This window comes from Balaenoptera musculus, chromosome 19 (assembly GCF_009873245.2).
Source record: "Balaenoptera musculus isolate JJ_BM4_2016_0621 chromosome 19, mBalMus1.pri.v3, whole genome shotgun sequence".
Taxonomy (NCBI): Eukaryota; Metazoa; Chordata; class Mammalia; order Artiodactyla; family Balaenopteridae; genus Balaenoptera; species Balaenoptera musculus.
Genome location: NC_045803.1, coordinates 60,054,126 through 60,079,731, shown reverse-complemented (window position 1 = coordinate 60,079,731; position 25,606 = coordinate 60,054,126). Strand labels below are relative to the sequence as shown.

Below are 25,606 nucleotides of genomic sequence, written 5' to 3'. Positions count from 1 at the left end.
TCAAGGCCTCCGCCCGGCCAGTGGGCGGCCTTGGCGAGGGCTCTGGAGCCCTGCAGGGCACACCCCCAGGCTGTTCCCAGGCCCTCAGCTCACCCGCCAGCCGCCAGCCCGAGGCCGGAGGGCCTGGAGAGCCCCAGGGAGAAGGCCGCCATCCGCCTCTTACCTCGCTCTCCGCTGGAGGACCACCACCCCGCCGACCGCCGGCCTAGCGGGCCCTCTAACCGCCGCTCTAAACAGCCCGCGTCAGCGGTCTCGCGGTAACCGTTGCCTAGTAACCAGGGTTGCGCGGTAAAGGTGCGCAGCAATGGCCGCGTGCTAAGCGCTGCGCATTATCGCACTCCTGCCCCTCTCCACTGGGGTGACACTGGGCCTGCGTGGGGGGCCAGGACGTGGACAACTCTGGGGGCCTCACGGGTGGCCCCAGCATCCGAGGGCGTCTGGGGGGCCTCAGGCACTGGCAGAGGCAGGCCCGGCTCCCGTGGGACAGCCCTGCTGTTGTGGCGTCCACGCTCCTGACCAGCCCTGGGGTGGGCTCTCTGTCCGGGGACACTGGTCCGGGCCCCCCGGAGATGCGCTGTCGTCGCCCGTGGGGCCTGGGCTGCCCCCTCCTCCTCGCCATGCCCTCCCTGGGCTCTGCCCCCTCACAGCACCGGGTCCAGCGGGCAGCTGCCCACCTTGGCTCCCACGGGGAGCTCAGGCCTCCGTCCTCGGTCGGAGCCCTGAGGGGGCAGCAGCCTCACGTCACAGAACAGGGGGGCGGGGCGGTGGGGTGGGCGCAGAGGGCGCGTGGGCCTTGAGGTGTCGCGGTGTCAGCCCTGACATTTCTGTGGCCGTTTCAAGCCCGCCCGTCCCCCCGTGTCTCTCCTCAGCGGGCCCTCTGCGCATCCCACGTGGATGCTGAGCTCTGGTGAATAAATGCAGGCAGACGGCAGCAGAGGCCCTGAACGCCCCGCAGGTTTATGTCCGGAGGGAGGGACGTGGCAGGTGCGGACCCTCCACCGCGGGCCTTCCCCCTGCCCCCGAGGGAGCGGCGTCCGAGGAGCAGACCCTGCCAGGCGCCCTTATCTTCCCGCTGCTTCTCAACAAATCCACTCCCGCTGTGCCCAGGAGCCCCTCCAAGCGAGATCCAAGCACTACGGGTTTGACAGAGCCCAGGGTGCCCGCCCCCGTCTTTGGTTTGGGAGTTGAGCGCAGGGCAACACGGAGCTGCCAGGCTGAGGCATTTCCAGCCAAGGGAACTTTCCCAAAGCCTCGGGACCTTCAGTCATGCTGACTTAGCAGGGGGGGCTGTGCCTGTCTCCAGGGCCAGACCAGGGCCCCCGCCAGGCTGGGTTGGACCGACCGTGAGTTGCAGCAGAAGATGAACCTGGCCCGAGGGCGCCGACGCGGTGGGGCGGGCAGGGGCCAGGCCACGTTCTGCGTCCTGAGGGACATGGTCTAAGAGCCTGTCAGCGTCCCAGCCTGGTCTTGTTCTTGGTCCAAGATGACCATTATTTTTCGGAAAGTATTTTGTACAGACGATAGCAGAAAGCAGATGATGACGTGAACGTTTTCAGGAATCAAATTTTCAGTATTAAGACAGACACAGAGTCAAACCAGTGGGGTGAAGTAAAGCTCTGGGGACGTGGGAGCTGATTCTTCCCAGGAGCTCATGGTCCCCAGGTCCCAGGACACGAGGACAGCAGGAGCCAGAGTGTCCAGTGCTGCCCTGAGAGTACTGGGCTGCGGGCCAGCGCCGAGGCCGGAAGGCTGGCCTGCTGCACAGGCGGGTGACCAGCGCGTGTCCAGGGCTCGGGCAGGAGGGCGCTGGGGTGGACGTTCCTCCGAGCAAATGCCGTGCCCGGGGCCGGCCTCGCGGAGTCACAGGCCATGCGCACAGGGTGGGGGAGCAGCCCTGGCCCCCACGCGCTGCCCACCAGGCCCTCGGCTCTGTCCCGGCTCCTGCCCATCCTCCCCACGACACCTGGGCCTCCAAGGGCACCTCTGCCCTTGGCTGGGGAGGGCAGGGAACCTGGGGCCGGGCAGCAGGGGCAGGTGGGGGGTCTGGGAAGGAGAGGGAGACATCCAAAGACCAAAGGGAGCAGGGGGTGTCGTGGAGGGAGCAGCACAGGGGAGGGGATGGGGGTCAAGGAGAGCAGCTGCGGGGCCTTTCGTGGTCGGCCTCTGGCTACTGAGCACTTTGGACTCTGTATGAGGTCCGTGGGACCTGGGCTGCGGCCTTGACAAGGAACACTGGCCCCAGAGCCCAATACCGGCCCCCTGGCCCGTCCCAGAGTGTGCCAACCCCTGGTCCAGGAGGTCCCCTCTGGGGGCCGAGGGTCAGGCATTCTGCCCCCCACCCTCTGGTCACATAAGCTGCGTCCCTGGCCCTGAAGGCCTAAAGAGCCTCTGCCAGGGCCACGGGTGCCGGACACCCCAGCAAGGCGCTCGTGTGGTGGGAAACGCCTTCCCCTGGACGCCCAGGACCATCGTCCGAGTCCACCAGAGACCCCCGCCCTGCGCACCATGCACATGCGTGCAGACAGGGCCCTCCCGGTGCCGTGGGCGGGGACCGCGCAGGCCCTGGGAAGGAGTGCAGGACAGGCGTCTGCTTCTCTGTGGAGCCTTTATTGAGTTTCCAGGGAGACCTGCTTCCCCCGTGACACCTCCAGACCCGCAGGGACCTGGGGGGCGGGGACTGCAGAGCACACGGAGCTGTGCGGTGTGCCGTGGCCACGAGGCCGGGGCAGAGGGCACGAGGCGGTTTCCTTCCGGTCAGGTGTGGCCAGGCGGGAAGCCAGCTCACTGGCGCCCGGTCTCAGGGGCACCCCAGTCGCGCGGGTAGAGCTGCCTGACAAGGTCTTGCTTGTTGACCTTCCCCATCTGGTTCCGCGGGATCTCCTCCACCAGCAGGAGCTCCGAGGGCACCGCGTACGGGGCCAGGAAACCGCTGCAGAGACAGGCCAGGCCTGAGTGCAGGAGCCGCGGGCGCGGGTGGCACCTCCGCAGCAGGTCGGGGCCTGGTCCTGGGCATGGAGACGCCCTCTGCCCACTGGGGGAGAGGGTGAGCCTCACCCAGGGCCAGGCCGCCCGAGACCCCGCCCCAGAGCCCCTGAGCTGGAAAGAACTGGTCCTACCTCGCGGTCCATTCACTGCAGCCCTGGCCGGACGGCTGGGGGAGGTGGGTGGGCACCTCACAGACCCCTGGGTGCCATGACCACACACGCCGGCTGGAGCCACCCCTCCCACCCCAGAGCCTGGTGCCCAAGCAGTGGGAGTGGCCGTCTGGGTCCAGCAGCTGGCCTGCAGCCCGCACCCCCAGGAGGAGCACCGTTAGACAATGCTCCCTCCTGTGAACGGCCACGTGGTGGGCCCAGCCCCAGGCAGCTCTGGACACCACGCCTAGGCTCCTCCTGAGCAGAGCTGCCTGCTCCTGGCTCGCGGGCCGCACACGGGGCCCCTCAGTAGGGAACCAGCAGGTGCACGGGATGCTGCCCGGGGCGGTGGGGAGAGGGGCCACCCACCGTGGCCTCCTGGCCCACAAAGGCTCCACGCTCTGTGGCTGCTGCCAGTGACGCAGACGGCGGGGCATCGGGCAGTGGGGCTCCGGACAGAGGTACCGCGAAGTCTGCTCGGGGCCCGCAGGAGTAGGGACAGCCTTGGCCACTCAGGACGTGTGCAGCAAGGGGCCTGCGAGGCTGGGCAGAGAAAGCCCACCCCTTGGCCTCAGTAGCTGGTGCCTACGTCCATCTGCCCACAGATGGCGCGAAACGCTGTTACCTCGGGGCAGCTCTGGCGCAAATCGCCTGCTCCGGGCCAAAGGTCACGTGGAGCCTCCACCAGGGACACCCGCTCCCCGCCCCCCGCTGCACAGCACCACCTCCCAGGCGGCACCCACCTTCTCTCCACCCACCAGCGTGGAGCGGGTCAAGGGGCGGCTGTAAGGATGCAGGGCCCTGAGTGAAGAGTAGGTGAGGCGGGAGTGGAGCACGAAGGAAAAGGAAACCCCGTCTGTCTAGGATCCCAAACCCGGAGAAGGTCTCTTTCAAGGATGAAGATGAAATTAAAGGCTTCAGACACAGGAGCTAGGGGTCCCCAGCAGCTGACCCGCTCCCCACACTTGAGGGTCTGTGGTGGGAGGGGCCGCCCTGGGGGGAGAGTGCCAGACACAGGATACGTGTCATCTTCCTTATTAGTGAATCCTCCTTAAGAGATAACCGTTTGAACAAAAAGCGTTCAAGAACGTACCGTGGGGCTTGTAATGAACACAAAAGTAAAAGGTAGGACGACAGCGCACAGGCGGGGTGGGGTCACAGCAAAGGCAGGACACACAACTGGACGCCTAACTCACGGCCACCACGAAGCAGCAGAAGCTGCAGACGCGGAGGGACGCGCTCTAAAGCCTGCAGACCCGCGGATTCTGAGAACAAACCCTGTTCTCCTGCGAGGGGCGTCGGCTTAGCAACTGGTCTCACAGGAAACTGTCAGAGCAGCTCCCAGGCAAACTGAGGCCCTGGGCAGGAACACAGCAGGGCTGAGTGGTTTGTTACAAAGCCAGCTTCCCCATGGGAAAAGCCCTGGGGACAGCGGTGGCCTCAGCTCCACCGCTCAGCCCCATGGGGAAGGGAGGTGGCCCGGGGGGCCAGCAGCATCTCCCCTCCACGGTCTGATCGGACGGCAGCGCCTGATCCATCCGGACACCGGATTTCTGAATTCCCCCCGGGGAGTAAGCCCCACGTGGGCCGCTGCAACTGGAGAGTTTGGTGGGCGGGCCACGTCCCAGACCGGGAACGCGGTGCTGCCACCGAGCCCAGAGGCCACGCCGGCCCCTCCAAGTGTCACGGTGCCTGAGCTGGGGCGGGGGTGCCAGCCTCCCGCAACCCCGCTAGGAGTACAGCGCAGGGTCTGCGGGAGGGCGTAGGACAGACCTTTGTTTGGGGGTCTTGTAAGATTCAAGAATCTTCAGAAATGAAAAAAATGGCAGCGAAAGGGAAGACATTATTTAAAAAAAAAACAAAAAACCTTTAAAAAAGACCCCCAAATGGCAACGAACAGGACACAGAAAGAAAGAGCAGCTTCACTGAGCCAACGTCTGGTAAGCTCGGAGTGAGGCCCCTCCCCCATTCCCCCCCATGCGGGGGCGGCGCCTGCCCTGCGCTCTGAAAGGAAGGCCCCTGCCCTCCCTCCAGGGGGTGGGCAGCCGCGGGGTCACTGTCCAGTGACCGCCCCGTGGGAGGACACAGCCCAGGGAACTGGCCGCGTGGGGACTGCAGGCTGACCACCTGCCCCAGGCCCGCCCTGCTGGGAGCATCTCCCCAGGGACCCAAAGCCTCAGCACACAGCACAGCGCCGCCCCAGCCGGGGTCTCAGGCCCCTGCGGTGAAGGGACAACGGGAGCCCTGGGCGTGAAGGAGCAGGTTTGAGGGCCAGGAAACCTGCTCTCAGCAAAGGATGGCAGGTTCTTTCTTTTAACAAAGCAACTGTTTAACCAAAGCGGCAAAGCCAACTAGAATCTTCTTCGTGCCTTTGTGAAACTGCAAAGCTCCAACTGTGATTTTGCAAATCCAGGGGAATCTAATCGCCCAGCTGTGCTGCCCTGATAAACAAGGATTCCTCCTGTTTGTGAAATCACGTTGGATGAACCACAAATATCTTCAGTGCAGAGGAGAAGGAGGCAAGTTGGGCAAGGGGTGTGGGGAGAGAGGAGCAGAAGGAAGGACCTCTTGGATCTAAAATAAAGGCCTTGGGGATGTAACTAACAGCTCCTTTCTGAGCTCTGGCCTGGGGCCAGCAGCGAGCACCCACGGGCCCGTGTGATGCCCCGCGCTCAGCATGTGCTTCGGGCCCAGCAGCGCCCCCGCCCCGAGCCCGCTCAGCCCACGCCCCGGGGTCCCGTCGGGATGGCTCTGAGCTCAGCTCCTGGGAACGGACCTTCCTTGACAAGGTTCCTCCTACACCCAGGGGGGGACGCACTCGCTCACCACGGGACCCCGTCCACCTCTGACCCAGCCTCGGAAGTTTACACCTGAGTCAGGGGTCGGGGTACTACATCTGCTCCCATCGTCACGACACAGCTTCCCTGGGGCCCTTTGCGCGCGCGTATGAGTGTGTGTGTGTGTGTGGTGCGGGAGGCGCAGCTCCCACAGGACCACATCACCTGGCCCTCAGGCCCCAGCCCGAGACCCCGCCCCCCCGCCCGGCCCTCACCTGGCCCACTCTTTGAGCTCCCTGTGGGACAGCGAGTGTCCCTCTTGAAGGGTCACCACTGCGGTGACCCGCTGGCCCCACGTCACGTCTGGAACTCCGATCACAGCCACGTCTGTGGAGAAAGAAGAGGGTGGGGACCTCAGAAACACAGGAGGACGAGCACCGCAGGCTGCAGGGCAGCGGGCACGTGCGGGAAACGCCTGGGGCCCGCCGCCCCCAGAGAAGCCCGCCTAGCGGCCAGAGACAGGGGATACGGAGTCTCTGAGGGGCCAGGACGGCCCAGGACACCACCACTCCTGCGCACGGGGTCACGGCCTGCACCTGGCCAGCCTGGACCCACGCGGCGGGCGGGGGAGCAGGCCGACTGTGGGGGGGGCGGGGAGGGGATGGGAGGGCAGGCCCTGATGGTGTGCCCCCCACCGGGTACCTGGTCCCCGTTTTGTCAACAACACACACACAGGAAGACACATCTGGACCGGTCCCGAGACAGCCCGGGTGGCCGAGTGCAGCTGTGTCAGCCAAAGGTCAGGGTCCGGGCACCCAGCCGCTCACCCGTGATGCTGGGATGGGCCAGCAGGAGCCGCTCCACCTCCAGGGCGCTGACCTTGTAGCCCCCGCTCTTGATGATGTCCACGGACGTGCGGCCGCGGATCCAGTAGCTGCCGTCCTTGAACACGGCCGTGTCACCTGGGAGAGGCTCGGGTCAGTGGGAGGCACCTGACTCGGCCGCGGTCGGCGCTGCACACGCATGTGAGCGCCACCCTCCCCGGCACGTGTGGGCCCCGCGTCTGGGAGCGTCAGCACCTCTCTGGGACAAGGCAGCAAGCACCAGGCGGACAGCTGGGACCTCGCGTGATGCCGACGCCAGACGCCTCCGTGGCCCTGCCCCTAGGCAGGTGGCGGCGTCCCACAGGGACGGGCAGGACCCCCGTGAAACAGCCCAGGACCACGGAGGCAGGAAACAAGAGCATCAGGGCCTCCCTGGGGTCCTGGCCACAGCAGGGCCACAGCAGGCCCTTTCCCAATGGGGCTCCGGGCCATACGCAGTGTCACATGGGAGTCTGGCAGGAGGGAGGGACCCCCCCGGGAGGGACCCCCCCACCAGCCATGCTCAGCGCCGGGGCTTCCCCACCCACTTCTCCTGGACGTGGTCCTGGCAGGAGCCCTGCCCAGCTAAGGACCCATGCGGTCCCACCTCAGGAGGCGCTAGAGACCTGGGGTGGGGGGGGGGGACGAGGTCAGCGAGGGCCGGGGCCACACGCCAGACAGGGCATTGCGGTCGGGGGTGGTGGGGCTGAGTGTGAGCGTACACACACACGTGTGCACGGACATGTGAGCCTGTGCACGTGGGGACGCCCACCGCGCACTGAGAGCTGCGTTGGTGCTTCACCGTCTGCTCTCACACACCCCACGCTGCACACGGGTGATTAGCTGGAATAAATCATCAGCATTTCATGATCCATCACACCGTCCAACGCAGGGGGCCCATCCGTCAGCTCGCGCTCCTGGCGACCTGCCACGCGGGGCGCCCCAGCCTATTAAACAAGACGGATGGCGGTGCCCGGCTGGCTGCGGTGGCCTGTGATGCCGCAGAAGCTGGGCTCCTGCAGGTGTGGGGCCTCCTGCCTGACGGGAAGCAGAAGGGAGGAGAGGCACTCTGGTCCCCAGACAGAGTGATGGGGCAGGTGGCCGGCTGGCGGGAAAGGATGCAGGCGTGGAGTTAACAGGCGGGCCGCAGGGACAGGACGCGGTCTGCCCCCATCCCATGAGGCCCACCGGGGTCCCTCTCCCATTCCTGCTGTGCAGCCCTGGCTCCGGCCATGTCCCCTCCGCAGTGGACAGCCATTGGGTCTCCCGACGGCTTCCCAACCACTGGACACCAGCCCCTTAAATGCACCCAATGGCCCAGCCAGGCCTCCGCTGGCCAGAGACGCAGCAGTGTTGGGGGTGGGGGTCACTGCCCTGCCCTGGTCCTGCCAGGGACACCCCCATTGCCCATACCAAGGCCAACGTGGCTTCGGGGCCTCTGGCCATGTCGCCTGCCCCCTCTTTGCTCTGTGTGACGCCAACTTAAGTCAGGGTGAGAGCTCGCCACGGCTGTACCCACACGCCCTATGGCAGGCCCCCCAGCCACGCCCCTCACCCCAGGGGTGCGCACAACCGCCACCCCATCTGCAGCATCTGGTTCTCCATCTGCCCGACACCCTTCGCTGTCCCTCTGCTCAGACGTCACTTCTGTGGCATCTCCAGGTGCCCACTGCCCGCGCACCAGCTCACAGTTACGGCGGCTTCCTTGCACTGTCTCCCGTCAGCAGCTCTTACACTGACCCTCATCCAGCCTGATGAAGAGCAGTGAGAATTAGGGTCTCCTCTGAGAAAAGCCAGGCACCGCAGTGGTAGGGACGGTGCTGAGGACACACAGACATCGTCCCAGGGGGATGTCTGGGGGTCTGTGTGCCGAGTGAGGAAAGGCCCCACGGGAGAGCCCTGCTGCTTCCCGGACCACCGTCAGGCAGGGTGTGCCGACAGATGTCAACACCACCCTGGACTACCCAGTGGCCTCAGTGTGATCACACACGTCCTCGTAAGAGGGGGGCAGAGGGATATTCGAGACACAGAAGACCCAGGAGAGGCCCCGTGAAGACGGAGGCAGGAGGTCCCAGCGGGTCTGTGCCCCTCACACGTGGCTGTGCAGAAGGCCAAGGAAGGCACTAGAAGGAAAATGAAGACACAACTTCCCACAGCGGAAGCCTCGCCTGAACACACATCTTGGTTCTCTCCCTCTCGAAATAAAATCAACAGCAACTGTTGTTTTTAAAGCACAAAGCCGTGCACAGGGAGACAGGAGAGGGCATGATGGTGAGAAACTGGCAGCTGGAAAGCAAGCGGACAGACCCCGCGGGCTGGAGGGAGGCTGTGTGAGACGGGTTACAGCCGGGTTGCCAGGCGCCCTGCAGGAGGTGGCAGGGTGGGCCGAGCGAGGAGCAGGAGCACCGGCCCTCAGCGCACGGCCGCCGGTCCTTCTCTGGGGACGGAGGAGGGTGGACGGCAACACGAGAGCCCACGGGCCCTGAGCAGCGGTGGCTGGGCCTCCGCAGCCCCTCTTCCTGCTCTCGGCCCCCGGACCCCTGCTGGGCATCAGACGGGAGAAAATCAGCCGTCAACCCCCGGAATTACAAGACGTGGTCTCCAGAGCCCCCAGGGTGCGTGGCCTGTCGACTTCAGGGCTCCCAGGGCAAAGGGAAGGTTCTCTAGGACCTCAAGAGGGGAAAGGTCACGATGCGCCAGGAATAACGCAGCTGCAGCCGGCAGCACACGTGGAAGCCTGACACCAGTAAAGACAATATCTAGCCCAGACTCCCGTACCCGGCCCAGCCAGGAAGAAGACACTGGCAGACACGAGCTCGCCAGAGCTCCCCTCCCACTCGCCCAGCCTCAGGAGGCTCCTGGGGAACGTGGCCGACGAGGAGAAGGGAGGCCGGTGGGAGCTGTGCGCGGGCGTGGGTGGCAAGCACAGGGGGGTCTCCCAGGGGGACTGGGGGCCAGAACAGATGAGCCCTCCCGCCTCCGGAAACACTGCGGCTCCCACGTGGCTCAACCCTGAACGGTGCGTCCACAAGCGTCTGGCAGCCTCCAGGTGGCCAAGATGGGCACGGCTGGGGTACGAGGGCCACACGTCCTTCTTCCCAAACCGGACAGACTGCTGGAGTCTTCCAGCTGCGCACGTGTGACCTTGATAAAAACAAAGACCTTCTGCCCAGAGGTCTGAGGCTGACCGGGGCAGACGCTGCGGCCAAAAGGCAGCGTAGGGACCTCCCTGGCAGTCCGGTAGTTACGACTCTGCGCTCCCAATGCAGGGGGCCCAGGTTCGATCCCTGGTTGGGGAACTAGATCCCACATGCCGCAACTAAAGATCCTGCACGCCACAACTAAGACCTGGTGCAGCAAAAAAAAAAAAAAAAAACCCAGAAAAACAAACAACAACAACAACAAAAAACAAAGGGCAGCGCAGAGGCCCAGCAGGAGTGCGCAGGATGGGGACACACCGTCCGCACAGAAGCCGCTCCAGGTGGCTCGGAGACTTAACTCCAACAAAGCCGGGCATTTCAGAAGAACGTGTAGGAACAGCTCTTGATGACCACTGGGGAACAAAGGGTAAAACACACACAAAGGGACGACCACCAGACAGGACCGCGACACAGCCCCAGCCTCCTGCTCACAAGGCGCCTCCACAGAGAGCCCAAGCCCCGCAGGGAGGCGGGGGCCTGCCCACTCGGCAGCCTGACCACACCACACGTCCTGGGGGGCCTGGGGGGCCCTGCCCAGGGCTCTGGTCGTACGCGGTCAGCAGACGTGAAGGGGTCGACCACCTCCAGCTACACGTGCTGTCACACCCCTAACACGAAGCACCGGGCCCCCTCTTTTCAACACGCTGCCTGATTCCTAACTATTGTTGGTCAAAATAAAAGCACTGCTTTCGGGAGAACCACATCAGAACTCAGCGTGGCTCCGAGTGAGCTGCTGGGCAAGAGGACGGAGCTCACGCCTGGGTCCACCCTGGGGCCTTCATCACACGAGAACTGGAAAGATTTTATACTTCTCCTCTGTGTTTGTAAGGGAACGAAGCTTACTGAGGAAACACTGGCAGAGAGAAAACAAAGGAACAGATGACAATCACACAGAGACAGCAGCTAGCGTCTGTGCTTGGCAGTGCAAACCCGCGTGACGGCCACACACACACACACACACGTGTGTGGTGCACGCCAGCAGGGGCTCCCTCAGGCCAGGATCACTCGAGTCGTGGTTGCAAAAGGCTCACGATCCTCTGTGGTCTGGATGCACCACGAGGCACCCACAAGCCCAGCGCAGAACAAGGGACTCCAATTTCCCACTTTATAAACATCGTACGCGTCCTCCCGCACCCCGTTTCCTTTGAACGGATTCCCAGGAGCCCTCCTGACTCACAACCCGCCCGCGGGTGCCAAGCACCCGCCTCACAGCACCAAGTGTCAACTTCGGAAGAATCTCTGCCAATTTGGTGGAAGGAGACTGTTTCCACATTCGCTCTTTCACCACCAGGAAGTAAAACGTTTTCCGTATTTTTATGGCCAACTGCACTTCCTCTGGATCTGCCCGTGGCCGTGGCTCGTTTTTCCCACTGGGGCTACTGGGCTCAGGGACCCACTCCCTTGGCCCCAGTTGGCCCTCACGTCGTGCGCTCACCGACTTCTCAGTGGACCCCACGCTCCACCGAGGCTGCAGACCTCGGCCACGTGTGCACCCGGCCACAGCAGGGCTCTCTTGTTTCCTGCTGGTGAGTCTTTTTTTCTTACGTAAATAGCCTTTTATGTTTTCCCCTGATAACATCATGTGCTCATTAGAGAAGAAAAAAAAGGGAGTAAACTCAGCACCCAGATACCCCCGTTAATGTTCTGGTGGATTTTCTTACGGACCTTTTCCCCAATTACCTAAATTTCTTCTACAAGTGCGTTGATTTGTCATTAGGTGTGTGCAGTTTACTACGTCACTTTCTAACAGTAAACGGCGTGAGGAGATCTTCTTTAGAATAAGGCAGAGATACAATTTCTGTTTCCTCGTGTTCAGCTACAGTCTTTCTCCCACGTCCAGAGGGCAGGAGGGGCTGTAGCGCAGGCTCAGCTCAGCCCCTGCATCCCTGTGTCCTCAGCTCCGTCCGCAGGGTCAAGGTAAAGCCCTGAGCAGAGGGGGGCCCTGGCACCGCCACCTCCCTGCCCCGGCCGGCACTGGGCCCACGTGCGTGTGGAAGGTTCTCCCCAGCCTGGCGTGCTCAGGTGGGACCTGATCGGGGTCGCCATTGGAGGTGCTTCTGGATAGAGAGCTTTGGTTTCCTGCCTGAGCTGCAGCCAGGACCCCTGGGGCTGGCAAGGAGCTCCCTGGCGATGGAAGCCAGGCTTCATGCCGGGCAGGGAGGGTGGCCATGGCTGGCATGGCCGAAGGAGGCCTCTTTCCTCTCGTCCAGACACGGAGGAGAAGCCAGCTGGGTGCGGCCCCTCTCGAGCCCCGGCCAGAATCTGTGTGGCAGGAAGGGCTGGCCAGGGAAAGGGTTAAGTTTAATTCATCCTGATTTCTATTTAATATCACGCTCTCCCCGCAGGAGCGGCAGCTGTGAGCTGATTGCCGCGCTCATTATGCAGCCTGTATCGCTAATGGCCTGTGACAAAGGCACGCGGCTTCCAGGCCTCACCCCCGAGAGCCAATTAAACACACAGACTCCCTTCCTGTTTGCTGCGCATTACAATGAAATTAAACTGAATTTCAAAATCATTTTCTCCTAAAGACATCTCTTTACGATAATTAATGCATGCTATTCCTTTCAACTGAAATATTCATCACGACCAGGGACTAAAATGTTTTACCGCTGACTGCCCTGCACTTCGCAGCGCTGCCGGCCCAGCATTCAGCGAGCCCTGCTATCTGCAAAATCCACAGGGCTTTGGTCCCTGTGCTTTTAAAGAAAAAAAGTTGCAGCTCTTTAGCTGAATTTAAAAATGAAAGAGGATGGCCACAAAGAAGTCAGATTTCCAAGTCAGGACACTCGGAGGGCTACAGGAGGGACACACAAAAAAGCAAGATTAGCTCAAAAGTAGTATTCCTTAAATACTGCATTTGAAGGACAATAATAGTGGTTGGCTGCCACCAGGCTGGCCCGTATGAATGCGAAGTTTACAAAGGGAAGCCGGGGCGCGTGTGAATATGCCGCACGGACAGGTGGCCCAGGCTCCTGGGCCCCAACCACAGAGCCCTCTGCTGGCGCCGGCCAGGGCTCCCGGCACAGGCCTCTGCTCTGGGGGGGCCTGAAAGGGAGCCCCGAGGTCCCCCAGGAGAACCCCTCATGTGCCCCTTCCCCCTCAAGCCCCACCCAGCGGAGCCCCAGCACCCTGAGACTGCTGGGGGGTCTGCACGTGGCCGCCGGCTCTGTCACCTGGTGACCTCAGGCCCACGACGGCGGCAGATTGGAGGTGATTTCTGCCCTTACTAACCCGCGCTGCCTGAGCCCGTGGGGAAGACACGCGTGTGGTATCGGCCGGGAGCAGTTCCCCAAGGGGTTACCAGGCCAAGGCCACACCCACCGCTCACCTCCTTTCCCACTCCCAGGTACCCCGTCATGGCCGCCCCCCCCACACTGCCTTTCTCTTCAGCTCTGTGGTCCACAGAAGACCTGGCAAGAGGTGCGTTTCTAATTATGAGGCCAGCACATGACGACAGGGGAACAGGCCTTCCTTTTCGGAAAATATTGCTTTAAGACTATTATTATGAAATAATGCATTTTCAGTACGAAAGTTTTAGAAATACAGACAGGCAATAAGAAAAAGAGAAACCCCAGAACCCCACCTCTGGCTGTCACGAGCTGCTGTTCCGGTGTGTCCTGTGTGAACACAAACCAGTGAATCAATGCAGCTGCAACCGTGAATACTCCCAGTACCTGCCGAATCGTCCACACAGACAGGACGGCTGGGACCAAGGAGGAGGGGGGCGGGGGGGACAGAAGGGGTGGGGCTCCTCAGAGCGGGCCCTGGGTGCGTGTCCGGCGAGAGGGCTCCGAGGTTGGGGGGCGGGCACCGGCCTGCCCACGCACAGACCCCGGGCTCTGTCTCCACGTGCTCCTCTAGCAGGCGACAGAGTGCAGACTTCAGGGCGGGGAGTAACGTAACGAGGGGCCCAAACCAAAGTGCAAACCAACCTCCTTCTATGAAAACGGGGGCGGGGTTACAAAGCAGGGGGCGGCGGCGGGGAGGGCGGCACGCTGAGGAGGGTCTCGGAGGCGGAGTGCAGTGGTCACTCGGGAAGTGGAGTCCTGACCCACGAGGGGCAGAGGGACCACCTCGTGCAGGGCTGCTGGGCCAAGGGACAGGATGGGAGCCTGGCCACAGGGCTGGGGGCTGCTAGGCCCCCTGAGGGTCATGGCCTCAGGACCTTCCTTCTAGAGGCCTCAGGGGGGCTGGGGTGCAGTGTGGGAGGTGCAGCCTTTAAGACGGGAGCACAAAGTGTACCCCACCCCATCTCTGCCCGCCAGGGAGGATTCTGGGGACGTCCCGGTGCGGTGGTACCCGGGTGGCCCTGCCGTCCCCTCTGGACCCTCCCTCCTACCTGTTTTGAACCAGCCGTCCGAGGTGAAGGCGGTTTTTGTCTCCTCTGGCTTGCCCCAGTATTCCCGGAACACAGAGGGCCCCCTGACCAGGAGCTCCCCCTCCTTCTCCTCAAACCCTGGGGTCACCTGCAATGGGAGAGAAAGGTGGGCGTCAGAGCTCGCCCCTCCAGGGCACGTCTCCACCTGTCCCCGCCCCTCCCGAGGCCCACATGCTCTCCTGAAATCAGACACTTTAGTGGGAAAGACGGCAAATGCCGCTTTCCGTGCCCACCTCGGGCACGCCGGCCGCCACCTCCGCGCCCGCCCCGGCCAGGGGGTGTCCGCCTCCCTTCCCCAGAGCTCGCTGCTGGGCCCCATTTGCCTGCCTGCCCACCTCTAAAGGCCACGCTCCCGTGAAACTCTGTCTTCAGGGTGTTTCTTGGACCGACCGCGGACACGGGAGGAGAGGGCAGCGGCCCACACCTGCCGTGGCTGCCGGACAAGCTCGGGGTCGGCAGCCTCGGGGCAGGAAGGGAGCACACAGGGCAGCCCGTGAAGGAGGGAGAGCCGGGCGCCTAGGAGAGCGAGGTGGTCAAGGAGCAGGGATCTCGGCGTTTCCCCTGCTGGGAGCACGGCGAGGGCGGGAAGGGGGCTGGGTGTTAGAGGACTCGGAGTCGATGTCTGTGATGCCAGGAGAGGATACAGCGAGGCGGCACCACACGCCGCGGGGCCCAGTGAGCCCCTCGGGTGCACCCTCGCTGGCTCCGCGCTCACAGAGTTGGCTGACGGTGGCAGTAACTGTGACCCACGAGATCAAGTGCCATACAGGCCTGTTCAGCTCATCAGCTCCCACCTGGGATGAACTTTTCTGGGGAAAGAATATCCCCCTCTTTTAAAAAAAATCAGAGCCCCTTTGAAATGTGCTGTAAAATCGTCTGAGTTGTTTGTCTGAGGCCTGGACGGCAAGCTGAACGCCCCCGGGGCCGACCCTGCAGGCAGAGGGTGAGGAGAGCCTGCCCCACAGCAGCTCTGTTCCCAAGCCTTGCTGTCGACTCATCACCCTGGTTCTCACACAGGCGTGACGTCACCCGAGGGGACCGGGCTGCATGTTCTGGACCCAGCCGAGTTCCTGCCATCAGCCTGCTCAGAGGAGGTGTTTGTGTTTTCAACTAAACTGCAGGCTTTATTTGTATTTCACCATTTTTTCCACTGCCATCCTTTATCTCCTCCACTGCCAAGGTCAGCCTGGCCACGGGGTGGCACACCTGCAGGGCAGGTATGCACGGCAAGGCAAAGGCTATGAAAATAATCTGACATGGAAACCAACCCCCGAGATGGCAGGTTGGAACTTGCAGACTTAAGTCAACTAGATAATAGTAAAACAAAAATACCAACATCCTCCACTGGATGTGAACAAGATCCAGAGTCTCATAACACAATATTCAAAATGTCTAGGACACAATACGAAATTGCTCAGCACATGAAAAGCCAAGAAAGTGCCAACTCTTATGGAAAAAGGCCATCAGTGCAGGACAACACCAGATGGCACAGATGTTGGGAGTGCCTAAGAAAGATGTTAAAGCACATATTATCAATGTGCTCCAACAAGTAAGGGCAAAAACACTGCAAATAAGTGGGAATATAAAGTCTCAGGAGAGAAATAAAAGACATAGAGCAGAACCAAATGGAAATTTTAGAACTGAAAAACACAACAGAAATAAGAAAAATTTGCTGGATGGGCTCAATAGCAAAATGGAGATTACAAAGGAAAGAATCTGAGAATTTGAAGATAGAACAATAGAAATTACCCAATCTGAACAACAGAGAAAAAACTATTGGAAAAAATAAACAGAGTCTCAGAAGCCTACACCAATACCACAAGGGCTAACATTCATGCTATCGGATTCCCAGAAGAGAAGCTAGGGGCAGAAAGATATTTGATAAAATTTGGCTTAAAACTCTTCAAGTTTGGTGAAATACATTAATGTACAGATTCAAGAAGCTCCATGAACCCCAAACAGGACAAGCCCAAAGAAATACAAGCCCAGACACATCATAATCCAATCACTGAAAACTAAAAAGAAAGACAAAAATCTTGACAGCAGAGCATAACTTAGACGCATTCAAACGACTACTGACTTCTCAGCAGAAACAATGGAGGCCAGAAAAAAGTGGAATAACATTTTTTTAAGTGTTGAAATAACTGTCAACCCAGAATTCCAAATCCAGTGAAAATAACCTTCAGGAATGAAGATAAAGTAAGGACATTCTTAGATGAAGAAAGAAGAGAATTTGTCGTCAGCAGATCTGACCTAAAAGAATTACTACAGAATGTTCAGTCAGAACAGAAATGACACCAGAATGAACCTGGAAGATCAGAAGGAAAAGCAACAGAACTGGTAAATATCTGGTTGAATAAAACTGACTATTCTTTTCCTCATGAGTACTTTAAAAATATTTTGACCATTGAAAGCAAAAATTATAACATTGTTTAATGGAGCTTACCATATACGTAGATGTTACATATGAGAACAACAACATAAAAGGGAGACGGCAAAGTGACCCACAGAGTGGTGACAAAGATCCTCTGCTCCACCCGACTGCAGTGAGGCTCCTGAACCTCCCCTAGGCCCGTCTGTGCACTTACTATAAAATCCAGTTTTAGGGGACTTTGCTGGTGCTGCAGTGGTTAAGAATCCGCCTGCCAATGCAGGGGACACAGGTTCAAGCCCTGGTCCGGGAAGATCCCACGTGCCGCAGAGCAACTAAGCCCGTGCGCCACAACTACTGAGCCTGCACTCTAGAGCCTGCGAGCCACAACTACTGAGGCCGTGTGCCACAACTACTGAAGCCCGCACACCTAGAGCCCGTGCTCTGCAACAAGAGAAGACATAGCAATGAGAAGCCTGCACACTGCAACGAAGAGGAGCCCCCACTAGCGGCAACTAGAAGAAAGCCCGCGCACAGCAACGCACCCAAAAATAAATAAATAAAATAAAATAAATAAAACATTAAAAAAAACCACTAATCTCATTTCCATAAAGACAAGCAAAAAAAAAAAAAAACCTTTAAAAACAAATCCAGTTTTAGCAAGAACTCGGCTAAGTCAGTGTAGTGAGAGGCCCCCTCCGCCCTGATATCTGCTCACCCTCATATCTGACCGGGTTCCTCATCCCCCACCATCTCGCAGTTGACGTCTGACCACCTGGCTTTCAAAGATCCTGTTAGGTCGGTTTAGCCAGAACCCCCCTGACACTTGATGTTTCCTCTCAGCAAATTTCCACCCAATGACTCCACCTGCTCCTTGGCTGTGAACCCACACTTGCCGACGCTGTATTTGAAGTTGAGCTCAATCTCTCTCCCCTCCTGCAAATCCCACTGCAGTGGCTCCTACACCCATCGTGACGGTCCTGAGTCAGCCTCATCATCTTTAACATGAGTGATGATTAATTTTTCTTTGACAGTACATGTAGTAGGAGTTCTGTGTTCTTCTGGAAGTGTCAAAATGTTGAGTCTAAGTAGATTTCAAAAAGTGAAGTATGTATTTTGTAGTCTCTAGGACAACTACTAAAAAACTAGAAGACATGTGTTCAAAAACTCAACAGATAAATTAAAATGGAATACTAAAAAATTGACCCCAAAGAGGGCAGTTAGAGGGAAACCAAGCAATGAGAAACCAAGGGACAGAACAGTAAGCAAATAACAAATGAGAGGCTTAAATTCAAACATATCAATAGTCACATTAAATGCACATGGTCTAAACTTGCCAATTAGAAGACACACTTCAGATTAGATTAAAAAACATACATGATCCAACTATGTGCTGTCTATAAGAAACTCACTTCAAATACAGTTACATGGTAGGTTAGAAGCAAAGGGATGGAACAATATATACCATGCAAACATCAATCCAAAGAAATGGAAGTGGCTATATTAATACCAAATTAAATAAACTTAACAGCAGAATGTTAGCAGCAGCATTACGTGATGATAAAAGTCAATTCACCAAGAAGGCATAGTAATTATAAGTGTGTGTTCACCAAGCAACAGATTTTCAAAATGCATGAAACAAAAAGCTGATAGGAGAGGGCTTTCCTGGTGGCACAGTGGTTAAGAATCCACCTGCCAATGCAGGGGACACGGGTCCGAGCCGGGGTCCAGGAGGATCCCACGTGCCGCGGAGCAACTAAGCCCGTGCGCCACAACTACGGAGCCTGCGCTCTAGAGACTGTGAGCCACAACTACTGAAGCCTGCGTGCCTAGAGCCTGTGCTCCACAACAAGAGAAGCCACCGCAATGAGAAGCCCACGCACCGCAACGAAGAGTAGCCCCCGCTTGCCACAGCTAGAGAAAAGCCTGCGCGCAGCAACAAAGACCCAACGCAGCCAAAAATAAATAAATAAATAAATAAATTTATTTTTAAAAAAACTGATAGGAGAAATAGACACATAATTATAACTGGAGACTTCAACACTCCTCACTTGGTGCTAGAACTAGTAGTCAGAAAACCAGCATGGCTTTGAGAGACCTGAACACCACCATCAACCTTCTTCATCTAACTGACATTTACACCCCAACCAAAACCAGTAGAATACACACTCTGTTCAAGTGCACTAGAACAGTCACCAAGATAGACCACATTCTGGGCCATAAAACACAGCTTAACAAATTTTAAAAAACTGAAATAATATCAAGTATGTTTTCTGACAGTAGTGGAATTAAACTGGAAATCAATAACAGAAAAATTGAACAACACACTTCTAAATTATCCATGAGTCAAGAAGAAGTCTTAAGGAAAATTAGAAAATTAGAAAATATTTTGAATTGAATGAAATTAAAACACAACATATCAAAATTTCAAGGGTAAAGCTCAAGCAATGTTTAGAGGGAAGTTCATATCATTAAATGCATATATTAGAAAAAAAGAAAAAAATCTCATATCAATAACCTAAAGTTTTACCTTAAGAAACTAGAAAAAGAGAAAAATAAGCCAAAAGCAAGCAGAAGAGAAGAAGCAATTAAGATAAAAACTGAAACCAATAAAAATTGAACAGAGGGACATTCCCGGAAGTCCAGTGGTTAAGACTCCACCTTCCAATGCAGGGATGCAGGTTCGGTCCCTGGTCAGGGGGCTAAGAGCCCGCATGCCGCGGGTTGTGGCCAAAAATTAAAAAAAGAAAAAAAATTGAAAAGAGAAAAATAATGGAGAAAATTCAATGAATCCTAAAGTGAATTCTTTGAAAAAAGATTTTAAAAATGGATAATCTTCTAGCAAGAATAACAAAGAAAAAATAAATACAAGACACAAATTATCAACATGAGTTGTGGGAAGCATATCACTTCAGACTATGCAGACATTAAAAGGTCAGTAAGGGAATAATACTGTGAAAAACTCTATGCGCATAAAGTATTCAATTTCTCAAAAACCACAAGCTACCAAAACTCACCCAAGATGCAATAGATGACCTGAATAGTTCTTTAACTATTAAAGAAACTGAATTCATAGTTAAAACCTTCCAAAAGAAGAAACCTCTAGGCCCAGACGGTTTCAGTGGAAATTCTATAAAATACATAACACCAACTATATACAGTCTCTTCCAGAAAGTAAAAGAGGAGGGAACACCTCCCAACTAATTTTATGATGCTTACATTACCTTGATACCCAAATCAGAAAGAATTTGCAAGAAAAGAAAACTACAGACCAAAATCCCTCATGAACAGAGCCGCAAAGATCCACAACAAAATGTCAGTAAAGCAAATCCAGTACTGAATAAAAAGAATGACCCACCACGGCCAAGTGGGGTCTGTCCTGGAAACACTAGGGAAATCATCCATGCAGCCCACCATATCAGCAGCCTAATGAAGAAAACCCAATCAATGCAAAAAAGACATTTGAAAATATCCGAAATCCATTCATGATAAAAAACACTCTCGGACTTCCCTTGTGTCACAGTGGTTAAGAATCTGCCTGCCAATGTAGGGGACACGGGTTCGAGCCCTGGTCCGGGAAGATCCCACATGTCGCGGATGGAGCAACTAAGCCAGTGTGCCACAACTACTGAGCCTGTGTGCCACAACTACTGAAGCCTGCATGCCTAGAGCCCGTGCTCTGCAAAAAGAGAAGCCACCGCAATGAGAAGCCCGTGCACCGCAACAACGAGTAGCCCCCGCTCGCCACAACTAGAGAAAGCCTGTGCACAGCAACGAAGACCCAACACAGCCAAAAATAAAATATAAATAAATAAACAAATTTATATATAAAAAAAAACCTCTCAGCATATCAAAAATAGAATGGAATCTACAAAAAGCCTATAGCTACTGTCATGCTTAATAGTGAAAGACCAAATACTTTCCCCATAAATCGGAAATAGGACAAGGACATCCAATCTCACTATTCCTATTTGGCATCATACTGGAAATCCTAGTCAGGGTAGTTAGGCAAGAAAAAGAAATAAAAGGCATAGAGATTGGAAAAGAATAAATAAATCTGTTCTATTTGCAGAAAAAAATTGTGTGTGTAGAAAATCTCAAGGAATTAAAAAAAAAAATCCTCCTAAAACTGAAAAACAAATTTACCAGGATTACTACAGGATACAAAGTCAATACACTAGAATCAACTGTATTCCTATACACTAGTGATAAACAATTAGAAACAAAAAACCAAAAAATTCTATATTTACAATCGTTGAAAAGGAAGAGGAAAAGGAGGAGAAAGAGATGGAGAAAAGAAGAAATACTTAGGTATAAACCTAGCAGAACACGTTCAGTATCAGCATGCTGAAAATCTCACACATACACTCCCCCCCACACACCCCCAAAGCAGACCTAAGTTAATGGAGGGGGGCACCATGTTCATGGATTGAAAGAGTCGTCAAGGTAAAGATGTTAATTCTTCCCAAATTGATCTATAGGTTTAATGCAACTTTGACCAAGATCCCAAAAGGATTTTTTGTAGATATGGACAAGCTATTTCTAAAATTGGTATGAGCAAGCAAAAGAACTAGAATAACCAAAAAAAAAAACCTCTGAACAAGAATAAAGTTGGTAGGGTAACACTACAATTCTGAGGCTTACTATAAAGCCACAGTAGTCAAGACTGTGGTATTGCAAAGGAACAGACACACATATCAGTGGAAGAGAATATATAATCTATATATGAACCTGCTGAAATATGTAAAATTGATTTTTGACAAAATTGCAAAGAAGAAAGGGTAGTCTTTTCAGCAAACAGTATTTGAACAACTGGATATGGAAAAAAATAAGCTCCAACTAAATTTCATATATAATGCAAAAATTCACCAAAATGCACAATAGATATAAATGTAAACTGTAAAACTATAAAACTTTCGGGAGAAAGCTTTGTAACCTGGAGTTAGCGATAACACCAAAAGCATGATCCATAAAAGTAAGAGAAAGAGAGAAATTAGACCTCATGAAAATTAAAAACTTCTGCTTTATGAAATACAAGACAGTGTAAAGACAAGCCACAAACTGGGAGGAAATATTGGCAAATCACATATCCGACAAAGAACTCTCGAAACCCAACAGTAAGAAAGTAACTGGAGGGGAAGTGGGCAGAGCAAGAAACACCAGGAATCCAGCTCCCACCCGGACAAGTGCACTGGCAGATCTGTCTGATGTAACTATTTTTGAAACCTGGAGTCTGTTGAAGGCTTGCAACTTCCAGGGGAAGGCTTGGAGGGTAAACTGTGGGTAATTTTGGTCATTTTCAGCTCTTAGCACCGTAGCAGCTACCACTCCTCCCGCCCCCGCAGGCAGCTGTGCATGTATTCCTAGAGCAGCTTGCACACAGACTGTGGAAGCCAGGGTGGGCAAGACGGACGCAGATCTTCAATAAGATTATGTCAGCAGATTTCTCATCAGAACTTTGGAAGCCAGAAGCAGTGCACCCATATATTCAAAGTGCTAAAAGAAAAAAAAGTTAACAAAGAATCCGATATCCACTAAAAATGTTCTTCAGAAGTGAGGAAGAAATTAAGACATTTCCAGATAAACAAAAGCTGAGGAAGTCTGTGACCACTAGACCTGCCCTGCAAGAAATGCTCAAATGAGTCCTGCAGGTTAAAAGAAAGCACCTAGTCAGCACACCGAAGCTGTATGGAGAAAGAAAGATCTCAACAGAAGTAAATACATGCACTATTACACATTGTTTTCTACATGATTTAGGAGACTAACACATTAAAAAAATTATCACTGTAAAAACTAGTATTACAAACTTTGGTTTGTAACTCCAAATCTTTTTTTCTACATAATTTAGGAGACTAATACATTGAAAAGAATTAATTTATGTTTTAGGGCACAGAACGTATAAAGATGTAATCTTGTGACATCAACAGCTGAAAGGGGTAAAGACAGAACTGTAAAGGAGCAGAGTTTTTGCATGTTATTAAAGTTAAGCTGGTATAAATCCAAATTAGTGTTAAAATTTTTAGAATGATAAATGTAATCCTCATGGCAACCACAAAGAAATTAGCTGGAGAAAATACACAAAAGGAAATGAGAAAGGAATTTAAACATTTCACTACAAAAAATCAACTAAACACAAAAGAAGACAGTAATGTGGGAAATTAGGGACCAAAAAAAGCTATATGGCACATAGAACACAAATAGCAGAAGTAAGTCCATCCTTATCAGTAATTACTTTAAATGGAAATGGATTAAATTCTCCAGTCTAAAGACAGATTGGTGGAATGGATAAAAACCCATGATCCAACGACAGCTGAGCCTTGAACAATGTGGGGATTATGGGCAGAGACTCATCACACAGTTGAAAATCTGCGACTAACTTTATAGTCAGCCCTCTGTATCTGTGGTTCCACATTCATGGATTCAACCAACTGTGGATCGTGTAATACTGTAGTGCATGTTTACTGGAAAAAAAAACCCACATATAAGTGGACCTGTGCAAACCCATGTTGTTCAAGGGTCAATTGTATAGCCTGCCTACAAGAAACTCACTTGAGATCCAGAGACACAGGTGGATGGGAAGTAAAAGGGTGGATCAAGATATTCCTGCAAATAGCAACCGACCAAAACAGACCAGGGTGGCGGTACTAATATCAGAGAAAATAGACTTTATTCACACACCTAAGGACAAACCATCAAAATATACGAAGCAAAAAACCTGACAGAACTGAAGGGAGAAGTGGGCAGTTCTAACTGAGTTCCATTCTACCGTAGAAATCCACGTCCCTGTGTCCCCTTCCTCAGCACTCCCCAGCACTGGGTGCCCTACAGAGACCTCTTATCACAGTCACTCTTCTGCCTCAGGGCAGGCATTCTTGGTATTGCACATCACCTATTCAAATCACTGTGTGCTTGTGTCCTGACAATACCTACTGTGTGTTAATTTACAGACACGATCACCCAACCCCGTGCTGCGTTCACTCCAGCTCCTGTTGTCTGTGGACCCTCCCTTTATTCCTCCATCATGCTGGACCCACGGCCAGGTGCATGCTGACCGCATGCGAGCAGGCGTGTATGGTGGGCAGGAAGCAGGGACCAGAGCTCATCCAGTCAGAGAGGACTTCCTGCCCACCCCCAGCACTGAGTCCTAGATTTCTGATTTCATACAGTAAGAAAGGATATTCACAGTCTTCTTCCAGGCAAGTTGCATGAAATGCAAGATACTAACTTCTGAACTCCACGGAGCATTTTTTCACGTTTAGCACCTCTGAAATTGGGCCGCGCCTCCCCACGGACGGGACATGGATTTGGTGAACAAGGATGGCCACTGTCCACGGACACTGCTCTGCCCCTTCCCGTGACACACAGACCAGCCCCCGAGCACAGGAGCTGCTGGCATGCAGGCTCTGTGGCCACAGACACGCGGAGCACAGAGTCAGGGTCTTCTGGAACCGAAACCAACTCTTTGAACTGAATCCCCTCAAGACCCCTCACCTACTCAGCACAATCCCACTCAACACTCCATCTGAGCGTGTTCTTAGGTTCATCTATACACCCATCATGGGTTCAATGCCAGAAAGACACACCCACCCACCAATTCTAGTTTTTGTACAGATCTGCCAGGGAGTCTCTGGTCTACAGAAAGCAAGTATCAAGAAACTAAGACATGGGACTTCCCTGGCGGTCCAGTGGTTAGGACTTCACCTTCCAATACAGGGGGTGCGGGCTCAATCCCTGGTCTGGGAGCTAAGATTCCCCATGCCTCAGGGCCAAAAAACCAAAACAGAAGCAATATTGTAACAAATGCAATAAAGACTTTAAAAAATGGTCCACTTCAAAAAACAAAAATCTTTAAAATAAAGAAACTAAGACACATCACCATTTTCTTTATGCCAGAGAAAGATAAGGCATTTTTTCATTTCTTCAGGGAGGGGGAAAGCGAACCACCAATTCGAAGTTCTAATAACAAACAACCTAAAATAGTGCGTAACCATAAACGCTGCCTTCGACTAAAATCCGTCCTGTACATCACCGGGTCACAGGCAGAGCCAGGGCGCTGCAGGTTTCTGCTGCCATGCCTCAGAAGCACTCAGAGCTACACTATCTGCCCATGGGACTGGGCGGGCAGTCCCCGTACTCTGGGGACCCAGCTTGGGTGCAGGGGGCGAGGCACGCATCCAGAACCCGGACTCCCGGCGACCGCATGGCTTCAGACCACACCTGCCATCCACCCTGCAGTGAAAAGGCTGGCTGTCCTCACAGGGGACCCCGTTCGGGCGCGTAAGAACGTGTTGACCCAGGGCACCTGACACATGTACTCTTCGTTCGTGGGCCACTCCGTCGTTGGGCGGCCAGGGCTGTGCCCGAGAGCTGCCGGCGTGAGAACACGTGCTTCCTCATCTGAAAGCATCTCAGAGGCAGGAGTTGCTGGAAAGTCCCGGGTGGAACCATGACACAAGCTCCAAGGAGGAGGAGTTGAGCTGGCGGAAGGTGTGGGAGCTCAGGTGAGGGGGCAGGACCGGGGCAGGGGCGGGACCGGACACACCGCAGAGCCTGTCCCCAAAGGCCTGGCGCCTCTTGGGCCGTGGGCCCCGCTCCCAATGCGTCCTGATGGGAGGGCTGTGTAGCTCACTGCCCACTGCCCAGCCCCAGGACAGGAGCCGGTCCTCACAACACGAAGGATGAAGCCAACAGAGGAGGCAGGGTGGCTCCAGAGGGACGTTAAAAGCACATTTGGGGGCAGGCAAGAGGCACAGCGGGGCTAAGCGCTCCAGATGCTCGCCTGGCACGTCAGGGGGCCAACTGGACCCGCCTTCCCGTGTGAAAGTCCTCATTTAGGGTCCTGCCGCCTCCTACCAGGCCCTTGGAAAAGAGGTAGTGGACCCA

The 25,606-nt window shown here is 55.0% G+C and overlaps 1 protein-coding gene across 3 annotated transcripts in view; it reads right to left on the bottom strand.

The window, feature by feature from the left end:
• Positions 1-2,595: 2,595 nt before the first annotated feature.
• ACSF3 (acyl-CoA synthetase family member 3) overlaps positions 2,596-25,606 on the bottom strand; it is a 57,119-nt gene continuing 34,108 nt past the window's right edge. For all 3 annotated transcript variants that reach the window (XM_036834940.1, XM_036834941.1, XM_036834943.1), the window contains exons 7-10: positions 14,314-14,440; positions 6,739-6,873; positions 6,187-6,298; positions 2,596-2,929 (exon numbers count right to left, since the gene is read on the bottom strand). In XM_036834940.1, coding sequence (XP_036690835.1) covers positions 2,782-2,929; positions 6,187-6,298; positions 6,739-6,873; positions 14,314-14,440 — 522 coding nt within the window. In that variant the 3' untranslated portion in view covers positions 2,596-2,781. The remainder of the gene's footprint in view (positions 2,930-6,186; positions 6,299-6,738; positions 6,874-14,313; positions 14,441-25,606) is intronic.